The sequence below is a fragment of the Amblyomma mixtum genome, chromosome 5, assembly GCF_055824585.1.
Source record: "Amblyomma mixtum isolate Tamu chromosome 5, ASM5582458v1, whole genome shotgun sequence".
NCBI lineage: Eukaryota > Metazoa > Arthropoda > Arachnida > Ixodida > Ixodidae > Amblyomma > Amblyomma mixtum.
In genome coordinates this window covers 1,031,082-1,047,067 of record NC_143016.1, presented here as the reverse complement: position 1 = coordinate 1,047,067, position 15,986 = coordinate 1,031,082, and the positions used below count along the sequence as shown (strand labels likewise).

At 47.9% G+C, this 15,986-nt stretch overlaps 2 protein-coding genes across 3 annotated transcripts in view; one reads left to right on the top strand and one right to left on the bottom strand.

The window, feature by feature from the left end:
- Nucleotides 1-3,013: 3,013 nt before the first annotated feature.
- Nucleotides 3,014-7,815, bottom strand: LOC149341087 (uncharacterized). Its single transcript, XM_089542952.1, has 5 exons — nucleotides 7,276-7,815; nucleotides 6,298-6,357; nucleotides 5,649-6,134; nucleotides 4,653-4,850; nucleotides 3,014-3,151 (listed from the first exon to the last, which is right to left on the bottom strand). The coding sequence occupies exons 1-5, from the start codon at nucleotides 7,591-7,593 to the stop codon at nucleotides 3,065-3,067; spliced, it is 1,149 nt and encodes a 382-aa protein (XP_089399078.1). The 5' UTR covers nucleotides 7,594-7,815; the 3' UTR covers nucleotides 3,014-3,064.
- A 246-nt stretch (nucleotides 7,816-8,061) lies between these two features.
- ATP8B (ATPase phospholipid transporting 8B) overlaps nucleotides 8,062-15,986 on the top strand; it is a 122,489-nt gene continuing 114,564 nt past the window's right edge. The window contains exon 1 of one of the 2 annotated variants that reach the window (XM_089542946.1): nucleotides 8,062-8,354. The gene's annotated coding sequence lies outside the window, so the exon portion shown is untranslated. The remainder of the gene's footprint in view (nucleotides 8,355-15,986) is intronic. The other variant, XM_089542944.1, reaches the window with a different exon arrangement.

Here is a 15,986-nt window from a genome sequence, read left to right as displayed (position 1 = left end):
ATAAAAAAAAGAGATATGTAACTTATATATTCCTCCATCTCCCCCCCTCCTTTTTGTTTTGTTTACACCATTATTTCTTGCATGTCATTTACACCTTTTGTACTCCCTCTGTGTGCAGGCACAAATGCAGTGTTCCTTCGGCTTGTTTTGTAACCAATTTTTTTATGGCCTGTTTTTAAACTGGAGCATCTAGTCACCACTTCATTCTCTGCTTGATTTTAGACAATGTACTCAAATCCAATCAAAGTTGTCTACATATTTTATTTTATAGCCTTTCTTTTTAAGCCTCCCCCTTCTTCCAGTTGTGGCTCCGTTGGCAGCCATTTACCCTTGCAGCAGTTTGTGTGGCCCCATTCATTTAACTTGTAGCACAAGAAGTGTGCCAACTCTTCTTTTCCTTTCGTGACTGCTGCCTTTGCTTATACCTCAGCTAAATGAGCAAAAATTACGTTTACGTGAGCTCTCTGTCCTTTATCAGTGCATGGTATTTTATCCCGATAAGCTTGGCTCTTTTGTTCGCACATGCTGTGTCTGTGAAGAGTTAGCTGAAAGAGTATTTGACACAACTTGCAATGCACAAAAATGCAAGGGGAACGGGAGAGGGGAGTCTTTTTTACATTCTTTCGTCTGAAGTGTTTTATTGCGACTTTTGTAATGGGGAAAACGGAAAATCATGCTTTGAAATGTGTCGACGTGGTCGTTGCAGTGTTGCTCTGTTGGGAGTTTGAGTGGTTGTACGTTAACTGCGCGCAGGCCCCATGATGGGATGGTGGTGAGCGTCAGCTCTTGTTGTTGCTGCTCTCCGAGAGGGCCGTCGCATACGTGCCAGTGTCTGCTCTGCCTGCCTATTGGTTCTCCTGCCACAGCATCTTCCTGTTGTCTTGCTTGTGCATGAGAGTGGAACGCTTTTTGTATATAATATACATATATATTATATATAAATAAATATATATATGCGGGTTTGTATTACATGCACAGCTATTAAAATGTGTTTTGATGTCATCATTGTCCCTGGGTGCCTTTATTTTTTTTTTTTAAATATAGCACTGCCACTGTTGTGTGCTACTCAGAGGTGTAAAACTGCAGCTAGCAGGTTAAGCATACCGTAAGGTCCTGCTTTTGACTCTTCTGTTGGAGGAAGGCAGACAATGCACATTTTTTTTTTTCCTTTGCTGACGAAGTTCTGTGTGCTTAGTGAAGAATTTTCAGTCTGGCTACAATACAATTTGTCGCAAGTCCAGAAGTGATGCAAAATAAGCAAAATTCTGCAAAAGATTTTACCTGTGTACTGCCACCAGCTTTTTTTGCAGTCAGTCTCTTCACTACTGAGTGACGACACTTAGCTTGCACTTCTGCATAGTCATTCATTAGCGATTAATGCCTCATGCTTTTGCAAGCCCTGAAAGTGTTTCCAATGAGACCTGTAGCAGTGTTTTGGATTACCCTACAACTATGAATATCAGCCAGCCTGAAACATTCGGGTATCAGTATGCTTAGCATTCCAAGCAGAATGTTGCACATTACTGTGACAGTTTTAAAAGCCGTAGAATTGCGTGGGTGCCCAGTAAAGTAACTTGAAACTAGGTTCTGCTAGATTTTTTTGTCTGTATGCACAGCTTCAAACAGAGTACAGGGTAGCTGAATTCAGCGAAAGCTGAGCTGAGCCTGCTGACCAATCACCTATCATTTTTTGTTATCACGCGTTGACAACTGGCAGTGTAATGGTTTCATATCACTATCTCATAGCTGAGCATTGCCTACAGTGTCTAGAATGTCCTGGAAACAGTTCTCGCTGCAAATTTATGCGTTGCAGCAACCATGTGCACCAAAGCGATAATAGATGCTGCTTCAGCAATAAAGTAAGAAAATTCACCAGTGCTTACCCTAGCTTGGCAAATTGCTGAACTCTTGAGGGCCAAGCTGAGCCTGCTGACCAATTAGCAATTATTTTTGTTACCACACAATGATTACTAGCTACATAAATGTTTAACATTGGTACCTTGTGGCTAAGCATTGTCTACAGCACCTAGAATATTCTAGAAACAGCTCTCGTAAAAAGACCCATGTTGCAGCAGCCGTGTCCTCCAAATCCAAGCACACTATGCCTGCTGCTTCTGCAACAGATATCCAACTGCAGAAAAGTACACATTGCACTTTCAATTCTGAATGCTCGCAAACTGCAAAGGAATAGTATTTTCTGGCCACCCAGGCTCTGAACATTTTGTGGACATTTGAACAGTTACTCTGCAATCAAAATGAGTACCTTATATTGCCGCGTAAAAGTTGACACCGAATATAGGTCGATACCCCCCCAACTTGCAGCCCAGATGGCCAAAAAAAAGTTGACTCCAAATATAAGTCGACACGTACACCACAGTCTGCGGCTGCATACACTGTATTTTCCTACGTATGGTTTCATAAGGCGCAAGCAACGCGTAACGATGCAGTCACAAGGCCAACAGTCTCGGTCAGAAAATGGCTCCCTGCCCAGCCGACTGCCAGCAAACAAAATTGACAACAATCTTGTAGGCCTGTAGTTACAGATTCCGGCAACATGCAACTACGTATGTTACGTAGATTGCCAGAAGTTTGCTCTTGCGCCGTCTATCGGTCATCCAAAAAAGTGACTGCCAGCATGAGCAAGCAGGTTAAACAGCGCGCAATTTTCATTTGCAGAACTGATTTGCATATGAAGTAATGATTTTCTCTGACACATGGAGCTCCATACATCCTGCCGTACATGAGGTGCGCACTCCAGCGGCTCGGCCGAAACTACATTAAACCTCGTAAATATGTCGACCCCCCCCCCCCCCCCTCTATTTCAGATGGCTGTTTTTCGAAAAAAAAAAATGACGACTTTACGCGGCAATATAACGGCATATATTGGGCTTTTACAACATTGGTACAATAAAGAGCTATGCAATCTACTGCTTTATGAAACGTAATTGGCCTGAGGCTGCGATCCGCCGAAAAGTGGATGGCTTTGTGGAAATTATAAACGTGACTAAAAACGGGAAATGCACCATGACATTTATTACAATGGACGCAGCGTCAACATAGGCTGTTAGAAGCCATACTTTGCTTGCGTCTGGCGCCGAGTCATACGGTTCTGAGCCCATGTGTTCTTCAAATCTTGCTCTCGTGCCTTGGCCTAAGAAAAAAAGAAAAGTGATTCACAACTGCATTCATCTTGGATCTTTCTATACAGAACAGGTAGACCTCCATACAGGACACACTGTCAGATGCACCTTGGACTCCTAGACCTGCTTGACTCAATGGTTAGTGCGCCCATCTGCTGAGTTCACTCCTGACTGCAGTGGCCAAGTTTCGATGGAGGCTAAACACAAGATGCCCACATACTGTGCAAGAAATCCATGTGGCCTAAATTAATGTGAAGCCTTCCACTACAGGGTCTTGTTACTCGTATGTCACTTTGGGGCGCTAAAGCCTGTGTACCATACCATACCTTAGAGCGACGGACCATTCATTCTTCCCTGTACCAACAAAATGTGGTGCAATTGCCACTATGTAACCCCTACTCGCGTCACTACTGATGCTCAACCATAACCACAATAGATGTTGACATCGTGCTCTCTACATTCAGTACCTTCCGAAAGCTCGTAGACCACTTGGGGTCGCTTCATAAAGCCTAACTCTGCAGTTAGGCAGGCAGTGAGTCTGTGCTAGGCTGCAGCACTATGGCCTGGTGCATTAAAAAAAACGTGCAGTTTTATTGCCAAGAGTAGGCGTGAATATGATAGGTTCACCTGTATTTCTTTTCTTCAGACTTAATGAGCAGAGAATTGCAAAAGCACTACCCTGCTCTTGCAGAGAAGTGCTTGTTCCAGACCTTGACGATGTTTTCTGACTTAAACCCTCTAATCCCATCAATCAGCTGCAGTACTACAGCTGCCCAGCATGCAGACTTGCAGAATACACATACTAGACGTGAAGGGTGGCCTACTGTGATGACCCTTTGTGCCCTTTCCCTACGCACGAGAACAGTAGGTGTCGCCATCTGTGCTTTCATGCAGTCACCACCAGTGCTGCTAAGCGGTACCATCTGTTACAATTGTGGCCGCCTAGTCTGCAGCAAGTGGTACAGTCTATGCTGCAAATACAAGTCGCAAACACTGTATTGTGGCAATGGCCAAACAGTCTACAGTGTTGGGCCAAATGCTCACTCCAAGTCACTTTGGTGTTGGGCCAATTCCAGCTCGGAGCACACATAAATGATTTTTACATGATTACATTTCTGGCAGAAATTTCAGCATGTTATCCAGTGCAAGTTTCAGCATCAGTTTCGGCATGAACTTCACTGTGAGTCTGAGGCAGCACTCGACTAAAATTTCGAAGACTGGAAACTAAAGCCATACTGCACTTAAAATGAATTTCAAACAACTTTTGACTGCTGCCTACAAAAACAACGGACTATTGTGAGCTGCGGTGAAAAATGAAATTCACTGGAGTACATGTTCCAGACTACAATGAAATGACTGGGCTGCCAGATCCATGTCAATTACGCATGCAGTGGACTGCCTCGATTAAGCAAAATTTGAATGACATGCATTTGAGCTTGTATCATGAATAACAGAAATGGCTACAGTGTATAAATTCTGCACACAATAGAACTGAATGAAATTTGAACTTACCTGCTGTGCCAGGTACGTGATCTGATGCTTACGGCGGTGCTGCTGGCTTGTGTTGAAGTCACTTGTATCCTTGTGACTCGAGTACGTGGGCTGCTCAGTCAAGCCTCGAATGAGGATCTGTGACTTGTCAATCTGGTTGTCGGCACACACGTCGATGATGTTGATCTCCTCTTGCCGCTTACCTCGCAGCCTCACCAACTGCAATTCAGTTTAAATATCCACACATTAGCCAATCAGTTCATTAACACAACTACAAGCACAACGCTTTGTATTCTTGCTGGAAAGTGAAAAATGGGCACTGTAAATGCCTATCAGTCTCCTGTGACTAGAGTAGCAGCAACTGAAACATTTGTTTTACGTGTAAGAGAGGGTTATGGCTCAGCTGAATCTAAGTCACTTTGCAACATGCAACAACGGTCCAGCCAAGTGTTCCAGCTGCGAACAAGTTTCACACCTCTGGGTCACCATCTTCTTTTACTACTACAGTTTTCACCACAGTGAGTGAGCATGGCTACTAGGCTACAATCGTACAAATTCAAAAGCAAAGCTTCCACATGAGCATGGTATTCTTGTCTCTTGAGGCTTTCGTATTATAATCAGACGAGCTCCATTACACTGGATAATACATGTCCCAAATTTCACTTCCATAAGGTTACAAGCTTTGCTGATTGGCTGTGGAGATTCTACTGACAGTTAAATTTTTCCAATATAAAATGCTGCGCTTGAGATTTATACCACACCCTAAAACACGTCGGTTCCAATACGTAAAAAACACATAGAAAACAAAAAGAAAAGCAAGCAAGTGGGTGCTGTAGTTTCTATCTGGGTCCCATAATGTGTTGTGCCTCACATGTAGCGCCTTGACATAACCCCTTCAACAGATGCAGCTTAAAAAAAACTACACGGAACATGAAGCACATGGTCACAATTGGTAAGCTGCTCTATAAATGTGAGCATGCAAGCATTGCATGCATTAAAGGCAGACTACAAACTCACAGCTCCATCATCAAGCTCCACATCGAGAATGGATGCCCCTTTGTCTTCAGGCTCTGCAAAGACAATCTTCCCCTTGCGGCTTTCCACTGCAGCTGGCTGCACTGTAGGGCCAGTCTCTATGCCGAAGCTGGGCTGTGGCTCAGATGACATGCTAAGTGATGGTGAAGGAACAGGTGCAACTGATGTGGCAGGTAGAGGGGGGGCAGTGGCATCCAGATCCAAGTCAACGTTGACTTTTGGCAGCGGAGGTTCGTCGAAAGTAAAGAAGTTTGCCGTTTCATCTGAGGCGTCTGCGTCATCGTCAACATCTTGCTCCCATGCATGTGACGTCCGCGATGGAACTGCTGGAGCCTGCGGCTTCGACGGTGGTCGCTTCGGCAGAGGTTTTGGAGCAGGCGGTCGTGCTACTACCTGTGGGGTTAGCTGCTTCTGTGTGATGGATCCATGCTTCGGTGCTGGCAAGATGCCTATGAGGCCAGATCCAGTCTGTAAGAAATGCAAAACGGCAGTCAGTTTCATGTTCAGTTTGCAGTTTGGCGTTTGAAAATCAGCTTTTTTGCCTCTTCTCCAGACACTGATATGAACTTTCCCTGCAATGTGCATACGCTGAGTCACATGCAATTGCATGGTAAACTATGTGAAGGCTTACCTGAGCAGGTCGAAACTTTTTTCTCTTGCTCTCCTCCTCTTCTTCTTCGTCATCGTCAAACTGTGAACAAGTACAAGGCCAGATAGCGCACAATCACATACAATGAACTGCAGTTCAAAACAGCATCGAGGGTTAATGTCTTGTAGTCGGCTAAAGTTCTCTGCACTCAGAAGCAAATTCAAAATTAAAAGACTTGAATCAAACAAGCAGACAAGAGAATTCGCATAAACATCTGCTTTCTAACTGCATGCCACTTAAGGAGTTGCATGATTCCAAGCACAAAACATGTGTTTTAGAAAGGATAATCTGAATGGTACATGCAACCCAACTCCTATGTATCTTACATTTGCACCTGTTGCTGACTAGTGTTACTAACTATATGGCGCTACAACTTCTACTGGAACTCTTGCGCCACCAAGAGTACATCACATGAAATGTGATGCAAAGATGTTTTCTTAATACTTTTATAGCACCTAGGTGTGCCAGGAAGAATAAATACGAAAGCAGAGTCGTGTGACAACCTGCGGTGTACGAGCTTTCCGGCGTCTAATGCAGTAAAACAAGGCGTATTTGTGCTCGCAAAGGTTGATACGAAAAGTTGATAACTCGGTGTGCACAAAAAAATAAAGTGACTACTCCGTGGCGTGATGTACATTGGTGAGGCTTATTCAATGCAATAGTCTATGCGGCAGAACCAAGTTTGCTGCGAAGACATGCACTGAGCACCAGTGGTGATGAACACGATCGTAAAGTGACGATCATTGAAACCAAATAAATTGCAGAGATTTTTTAGTTTTAATTGCCTTGCGGTCGTTATTGTAATAAGCCACTGACTCCTTGGTTTCAATGCTGTGGACATTTTAATATGCGAGTCTACTGTCGTGATACAACAGTTCGGTAGGGCACTTCGCACGAAGACACATTTTCCGATGTGCGTGCTTTTGGGATAAAAACAGCTGGTAAAGTTTGATTTGATACCTGGTTCAGAGAAGGTATGAGTATCTGCGCTCGCTTGGACTTCGAAGATTTATCCGCTGGCTTCATGACGACGCCTTGCAAAGATGGATCGTGCAATGTGGATGCATTCTGTTTAGGAGGAGGTAATCTCGCAAACAACCTTTGCGAATCTGCAGGTTCTTCAGAATCCTTGACTGCAGAAACTACAACGTTTTCGTTGTCTGCACTGCGTTCTTCCTTTGCGGAGTCACTTGCATTTTCAGCTATCTGATCAGACGCTACGTCTTCACAACTATCGTCTCCAGAGTCGTCGCTGTCACCGTACGCTACAAGCGACATTTCTGCAACCTTTCTTGCCAAGAGCTCGGCCGCAAATCGATACAAACAGCACAATCAGTGCATGACTTCAAAACGAAAGATACTTAAGCGGTTCCGTGCAGAGGAACCCGTGCTGATGGAACACGAAAGACAAAACTGTCGTTTACTTTCCGTGTTTTCGTCACGTAAAAGCCAAACCGCCACTGAACAGCGCCATATTGGGCCGCATTCAGAGTTGTTGATTCGCATGGAGAGATGAACGGATCTGCCGCTGCTTTTACAAAGTACTGAACAAAATAAGCCATTGCTGTCATAAGTTAAGGAATAGAACAAAAGAATGACTTGTATTATAAATATTTTTGTGTTTTTTGTTTTAGACTGTTAACTAGTTGGGAAAATTCTTACGCTGTTTCGGTTTCGTTCTTGATTTTGTTTTTATGCTCGCAATTTGTGCTGCCAGCTACCGGACACCAGAGGAAGCAGCCAAAATCGGATGAAAATTCGCGCAAAACAGTAGTCTCGTCGGCCGTGCATCAACCGCCATGTCGAACTGTGTGGGTTTGTCGCTCGTCGAGTGGTTAATTTACTCGCGCTGGCCGTTTTTATAGCGACGCGTGCACAAGCTGGCTGCAAGCCCCGCAACAGCGGGTGTCACCTGAAGGCGAGGCTCATCAGGTCCTGCGACGACTGGCGTTTGCCCTTTCGCCTGATTATTCCTATCAAAGCAACCGCTCTGTGTTTCCTTGGCAACTCTCCGTCAGCACTCGCAACGCTCACAACAGGTAGGGTGCACTGCCACAGCCCATTTCGCCTGCTAATCTTTACGGGCTACGGAGTTAGTCGCTCAGGCACTGTCACGGATCGCTGAGTGCCGGCGCCGATGCGCTGGCGCAACGCGTACTACCTACTACCGGCCCGTGCTCGGAAGCGGCGGCTGTGGTAAGCGGCGCTTGGCGTGCCGGCATTCGTGGCCCGAGTGGGTGGGCGATTCGGGGAGAGGTGCTGACACTTGTTGGGGGTTCCTCCCCACGCACGAGCAGCGGGTCGAATGGGGCCGTGTTTGTGGGCCGTGTAAACAGACACGGGCCCTCATCGATCGCGGCCTCGAAGCTCGCCCTGCGCAGGAAAGTCCGCGGCCTGACGTTATACTACGTGACTACCAGCAGTCGGCAATGCGTGCACTGCTGCTGGAGGCACGCCAGCTCTCCGGCGCGGCGGTGCTCGGAATAAATATACGAGCGCGCCCCGCCTATTCGTTTAAACAGATGAATTGATTTCCAGCCGGCCGTATTGTTTAATGAAATGTCCGACGTGACCTAAATCGGCCTTTGGGTTTCGTGAGGATCGCGGGCGGGCCGATGCGCCTGCCGTCGACCTGGCAGCCAGTGTAGGCGGATCTGCTACCCGGACGCTCTTCGTAAGTCGCATCATTCTCGTCTTCTGGGCTTTAACGTAATACTAAGCTGCTGGTATATTTTAACAGTTGACTTGTTCACAGAAAAGTGTTGCCGTGAACTTTGTCATCGCTGCTTTATGCACTGAGTGCACGCTTACGGCTGTTCACGATTCGTTTGAGGAAAACTTTAAGCCGCAGACAGCCGCTGGAGTTGCCGTCTACGCAGCGGGTGTTGCTTTGATTCTCCCTCTGTCCGACACGCGCTCTCACTCTCTCTTTGAGCGCAGCACTAGCTTCTTTCTGCCCGTTAGCTGCACCTTCCGGCGCTTACCGCGAGATCGGCTTCACCGCCATCCGCACCTCGTGCGCGCTGAAGAAATAATGGGCGTGTACCGTCGAAGGAAGCAGCGCGGGAGAGCGGCGGAATGCAGAGCAGTCGAGACGACGCATTCGTCTTCACACGCAGCTGCCTGAATACCTATGCAAGTCAGAGATGTTTTACTTCAGAATACAAATGTATAAATGTCAGCTATTAGTCGCGTGTGGGGTATTTTGGCCATCGCTTGTGTGAAACCGTTGCCGTTTCGCAGCGGGTTGCGCAACGCGCACGTCATCTCTGTCTAGAAAGAGAAGTGACTCACTCGCTGTACGGTCTCTAGCGTTTGACACGCCCATGTTTAGTGTATGCTGTAAATTTATTTTGGCGGCGAAAAAACGTGTGTTGTAGTCCCGTTGTCACGTTCTCTGAGGAGCTGCGAATGCCGGAGAATTGCGTTGAAACTTTTTATTCGAAGTTAACTAGTGGTATTTCCACTTAATTTTTGTTTTCCGTGAAGCCAATATGATGTCAGGCGAACTTGTCGGTTTGAGAAGTAGATGCTGGTTTTTCTTTGTAGGTACTCGCAAATCTGCATACCATTCTATTTCTTCTTTTAGTTCCATGGTTATACGTAAGAGGAGGCATCAAGCTATCACGCATGCAGCGCAAGTTATCCATTGCCAAATATCATTCCTACGTGGAAAGTTTGCACGACAGCTCCCGCCGAAGTTCGCCAGTCCGATTATGAACACGGGTTGGGCCTTCGCGGCTGACAAATCGTTCGCAAAGCAATCACACTGGCGGACGTTACTCTGGTTTCGCAACCGGAACCGTGGCGGTCTGGAGTGACTGATCGCTTCACTTAGCACCGGATGTCAGCCTGATCGAATGACGTAGCTAGCTGGGACACACAGTAGTGTTTGGGTCGATACGCATCTTCAAAAGTAACAAGTTGCTAAGAACGCGGATTGCCCCAACCAGAATTGCCCAAATAGCTCAGGATCGCGAAGAAACGTACGCCCGATTCGTACGAAAGATTTCGTAATAGTCGATTTGCCAGGCAAGGTAGTCGTGTGGGGCCAAACGTCCGCTTTTACTTTCACTTCTTTTATGAACGTATGTACCGCTCACAAATCGCTGAATGCACTTTACATTTGTTTCATAAAAAGTAGCCTTATGCGTGACTTTTGTTTCGTCACACTCGTGGGTCTCGTAGTCTTGTTAGCACTATAATAGTACTGGCCACCGTGCCCGCGCCACGCAATTTGAACGCACTTCTGTGAAACACGAAAATCTATTTGCCGTCGCCTGTTCTTGTCGCCTTTCAAGCAGCGACTGATATGTCTGCGGCTTATCTGAACGTTTCTCGTCGCGAAGACGTCTTGCTGAACGAAGCAAAATTTCGCGCCATAACTGTCGTGGAAGCGCGCCACAGTACGTGATTCGCCGAGTTCGAGTGGCATATCGGCAGTGCTGGTCTTGAGACCCTCGGATGTCAGTACGTGTGCTGAAATTTGCTCCCGCGAGTGTTTATTGTAGAGGCGAATGAGTCAGTTCCGGACGAATTCTTTCTGGGCATGATAAGGTCCCGGGACAGAGTAGCTTGCGCGTTATCGTTGGTCGTGAAGTTACTTTTTTATCGAACACTCCTTTGAATTATCCTAGACTGCGGTATGTATTAGCCTTCATACTCTGTCCACATCGTCATGTATGTGCTTGCACTGAGGCTAAGATACCGCATGATGATCTGGCGCCAGGATGTGACAGCCGAACCGTATCCGGCAAGAGTGGGTTTACTCGCTTCTTGTGTCCGCGTCATGTCTCCTCCCTCTCTTCCACTTCCCCTCACTTGTCGGCTTTTCTTTGATCCACATTCTCACCCAGCTCCCAGCGTGGCGGCCAACAGCACAGACTAGAGGCTTCAAATGCAGCTCTGTTCTGTTCTCCTGCAGCCTGCCTTTTAACATGTCCCTTTTTAACTCTTAATCCAATTAGAGCTCAGAAAAAAAGAACGAGGGATGAAACGCCCAGGAGACTTGTTGTTTAACAAGCTCAAGCAAGGGGGAAACCATCCTTATGGGACAGACGTCAGTAATGATCCGCCGAGCCCGAACACAGGCAGTTACTCCAGAATGAAGGGAAAGGATGTGGGAAAGATGATGGGCGGCGTTACATGTGGCAATGAGAACTTGAGCTTCGAGCGGGTTGCACATTGTGTACATGGCCATGCAACGCAGTCGAAGCTCGAATTCTCACTGCCATACACCGCTGTGCTAATTCATTCGTGCAAGTGCGATTACATAGTACGCGAGTAACGTTTTGCATGTCTTCTGTCCCCTCACACTGTCTCCGCTGGTACTACATCCCCGCTATGAAATCTCTATCCCCAGCTCGCCCTACTCGCCATTGTGTTGAACATCTTATGCTGTGCGCCGGGTGATAGAGCTCCGGACTCGAAAGCCGCACTGAATTCGAAATTGGTCGCGCATTCGGTCTCCGCCGGAGGCGATGCATTGTCTGCTGCTCATTTCGTGCGACGTGAAGAGTCCGTAAAGGAAACCCTGCACCTTTCTTTAATTTCTCGTCTCGCCTTCGAACGCCGCGATTCCCGCCTGCCTGCTGTGCGCGATGGCAGTCACAGTTGGAACGTTGCCACCTTTGTGTGCTGTGACGCGGACTTTCTTCAGCCTGCTGTTGTTCATCTCGCTCGCCGCGGGGGTCAGTAGACCCGGGCAGCGAGAGAGAGAGGGCGTGAGTGAGCTTCTCAGGTGGAGGAGAATCCTCGCGGAATCTCGCTGCAGCAGCGGCGCGCGTGAGTAGGACCGATAAGAGCGTTTCGTATATATTTACGCGCGCGCACAGGGCAGGCTGCAACCGCTTCGCCGAGTGGTCAAACAAGTCTCCGGCCCAGCTCTGCGTGCCCCTAAGCGGGTCGCGTGCCCAGCCATGAGCCAGCACCATTGTAGAGAGCTCTAATTAAGGCACTCTCGCTTTTTCACTCTCGGCAGATGCAATCGGCATAAGTCGCCCTGCACGGAGAGGATTTTTTTTTTTTTCCCCATGCAGGGAAGCGGCGGGACCCGAGGTATTTTAGTGCTACGCGGTGTCCGCGCACGCACTAAATATTGCAGCTCACTCGTCGAGTCGCGGCTCCGCTGTGGAGGTTTGATGCCGCGACTCGCTCCCTGAGGCGCCCTGCAGTTGAAGTTTCGCTGTGCGGGTGCTCGAGGAAAAGAGTGTACAGAGGTGGGCAGACTTGTCTGGTTCTCTGGAGCTGTGTTGTGCGGAAGAAAAAAAAAGCGCAAAATTTTTAAGGCAGATTATGAGTTTCACAGATAATACTTGCACCCGAAGGCAGCAAAATCGACACTGCGCAGAATCAAGCACCTCACCTCTATAGAACAGCAGCTGTCAAGATTTCGCTTAACCTGCTCCGCAGCACACCGCTCGGGTACCCTCTAGACAAGGGTACTCAGGTCTGCGTGTTTTTAAGGTGAAGGAATGAAAAATACTCGGGCGCAGTTCAGCTTGCGGAACTGCGTGATAGCTGGGAATAATGCAAGGTGTCAGTGCCGATGCCCCTATACGGCTCTAGATTGACTCATAGGCGAACGTAGCCGTGAAGGACCTTTATGTTCGTGACTCCGGTGAGGTACTCAACGCGATAGCCGCCGTATCGAGAGGACAATCGAGACGCAAGTTTAGTCTAGCGCCTGGTTTCTTAGATTTTTTTTCTTTTTTGAGCTATAAGGCGCGCGGCGTTTGGCGCTGTATACCAAGGACAGTTATACAAACCCATACTGCGAATACCTTGCTGCCCTCGTGACGTCACGCTGTCCGTATATACTACCGCGACGACATGACGCACTCTGTCTCATGTGGTCGGCTTTTCTTTTTCACAGTTCGCGTTTGATCTGTGCTTGTTTGCATTGCCGCGAACAGCCCGAAATCGGTTATTTGGCCGGCACGTTAGCCTCGACTAGCAGTGCATGTAACGTCCCGTCCAATCTTATCGGTGCCGTGAGAAGCGACGTGACCGTTACTGTAGCCTCCCTACATCACGGCGCCCGTCAAGTGACATCAGTCGGGCATGTCAGGTAGGTGGTGGTGGTGAAAAACTTTAATCAAGAGAGCTTGAGGGTTAAAAAAAAATAAATAAATAACCCTGCTGCATGGTTGGTATCCTTAGTCCGGGACACCGCATGACGAGGCCCCGTCTCGCGCCCGCTTGACCAGAGCCCTTTGGGACTCCAGTGTGGAGCAGTTGAGGAGGGCAGTCTCCCATGCCTCTCGGGTGGGGGTGGGGGAGGGGGGAAGGTGAGGATTCTGAGTACATGCCCACACCATGTGAAAGATATCGCAGATCTCTCCACAGTGCGGGCAGCGCCCATCTGTGTTCGGATCGAAGTGTTTTGCTATTGCAGGACAGAGAAGGGTTCCTGTCTGCAGGCGCCGCAGAGTTCGCTCCTCCGCCTTACTCAGCCCCTTGGCAGGTGCCGGGTAGAGACGGTGGCTGTCGCAATAATAAATTAGGATTTCGCGGAACCGCAGAAGCGGTTTATGAGCTTCTGAGCCATGAGAGCTAGGATGAGGAGCCCGGTGTGTGAGCGCTCGGGCGGCCGCATCAGCGGCCTCATTGCCTCGTAGACCCTGGTGGCCAGGAGCCCAGATCACTTTTGTGCGAGTTGGATCGGCGAGAGCGTGTCTTAGAATTTGCGAGGCCAGAGGTGATATTTCGCCTGCAAGATAATGTTCACAGGCTCGGCGAGAGTCTGTAATAACCGTTTTCGATTTTGGATCGGCGGCAGCGAGAGCTATTGCGACTTCCTCCGCTCGTGTTGAATTTGGGGCCCGAAAAGATAGCCCATCGACATTCATTCCCCGGTGGACTACGGCAGCCGTGAAGAATCCTGCGGGCGACGGCCCTGTGATCGGCTCCGTTCGGAAGCTTGCTTCGCTGTTGATGCGCCATAGATTGACAGCCGGTGTAAAGTTTCCCACTGCTAGTATTCGCCTAGTGCACAGAGATCCCTCCTCTACCTTAAGCCTGTCACCTCCCGTAGTATTCGGGTCGTGCGTTCACCTTGCGCTCCTAATTTAATGCGAAACAGGTCCGCAGGTCATAACTTTTAATAACCTGGCCACTTGCCTCTTGCAGAATTCGATCACTTTGTCAGCTAGTCTAACCTCTTTTTTTGCACGCCAGCAGTTCTCAAGCGAATGAGCGGAGAAAAAAAAAATTGTGTGCTTGAACAGGTTATCCGCGCCCTGTGAGAGCCGGCGGGTCGATCCGTTTTAAGCAAAGAAGGGATCTTGTCACCAATTTCTTATAGGGAAAGAGAGAAGAAACTGGCAGGCTGGCTGGCTGCAATACATTAGTAGTGCGGAGAGTCTACTCCAATTAGACTCAACTACACTCTGTAAGGTTAACCAGTCATAGTGCTCGGTTGGCTACACTTCAAGTGAGGACGGAGCTTTCCAACGTTGGACAATCCTGAAATCCTGCCTGAGGTTATCTAAGCGTGAAATCTCGTCACGGAGGTTCTCCCTCTGTGAATATTCTGCCGGGAAGGTGGGCATCGAACCTCCATCCTCACAGATGCCGGGGCTAGCAAAAATCTTTTCCTTCCATTTATCACGTGTTATTAAAACCACTGCTACTACTACCACCTCCATCCTCAAACTATTGGGCCTGAGCCGCGGTAGCGCGTAAACGCTGGGAAACGTCTCATATGCGTGCGCCGTTCGTTTGTTGTCGTTCGTCGACTGCCTCGCCCCGCATTTCGTTTTACAAGCCCGAACAAAGATGGTAGCATGTGTCAAACACATGTGCGCGCGGTCTTTTCTTTTGCGACGCTTCTTCCTTCCTTTTTGCTGCCGCGTCGCGTCGTGCGTCCTTTTTCTAGACATGACGGCCCAGCGGAACCGGCGGCCGAGGCCGCCGCTGACAGCTCCGTGCAGACCGGCCTTCTGTCCCGTTTGCTATGCACTTGACGTGTCTTGTCTAGCCAGCGTCTTTAACTGAAACCCACAAGATGGAGCAGATGTCAGTCAAGGAAGTAAATATTCGCAATGCGTCGGTTATGTATTAGCAAAATACGTTTTAAAAAAAATATGGGGACGCTTAATTAAGTCACCGTAAGACTGGAATGGGATAGTATTATACTTCACATTTACAGAGCTCAGTCTCTTAGCAGTTTATGTGCATGTTTACGTCACTTTCTCTGCAGTTGTCACCCGTCATGTTCAGACTGCTGGCTGCAGTAGCAGGTATCCGCTATGCTATGACGCACCGACTTTGCATATAACATTTTCTTTTTAGGTTTTTTATTTCGTTTTTTTTTACCCTTTGTTGAGATCAAGCACCTCTTTTGACCAAAAAGCGAATTTCGTGACACCGGACAGACCCGGGTTGCTCCTGACGTACAGGCTTATATCTAGAGTTTTCTCTCTAAACTAGGTTACTCACCATCTGGTAAGCAGGTTGTAATGGCGTCACAAGGTCACGTGACATCTCTCAACCAGTCAGCAGATTTCGTGGCACCGGACGGCGGATTTTGTTCCTGACGTGAATTCTAATACAATCGCATTGAATGTCCACAAGACTTTCGTTGAAAAAAGTAACTTTATTAGATAGTTGAGGCGTTATCGTAGATCTGTACATCTTATATAGCCTTGATGCAAATGCAGCGCTTATTT

What these genes read in the sequence shown, in the direction of transcription:
- LOC149341087 (XM_089542952.1), bottom strand. Translation starts at nt 7,593, where the DNA reads ATGTCGCTTGTAGCGTACGGTGACAGCGACGACTCTGGAGACGATAGT. An exon ending in TCATACCTTCTCTGAACCAG is followed by an intron (nt 6,358 to 7,275) that starts GTATCAAATCAA and finishes ACTTGTTCACAG; the next exon opens with TTTGACGATGACGAAGAAGA. An exon ending in TGGAGCTTGATGATGGAGCT is followed by an intron (nt 4,851 to 5,648) that starts GTGAGTTTGTAG and finishes ACTGAATTGCAG; the next exon opens with TTGGTGAGGCTGCGAGGTAA.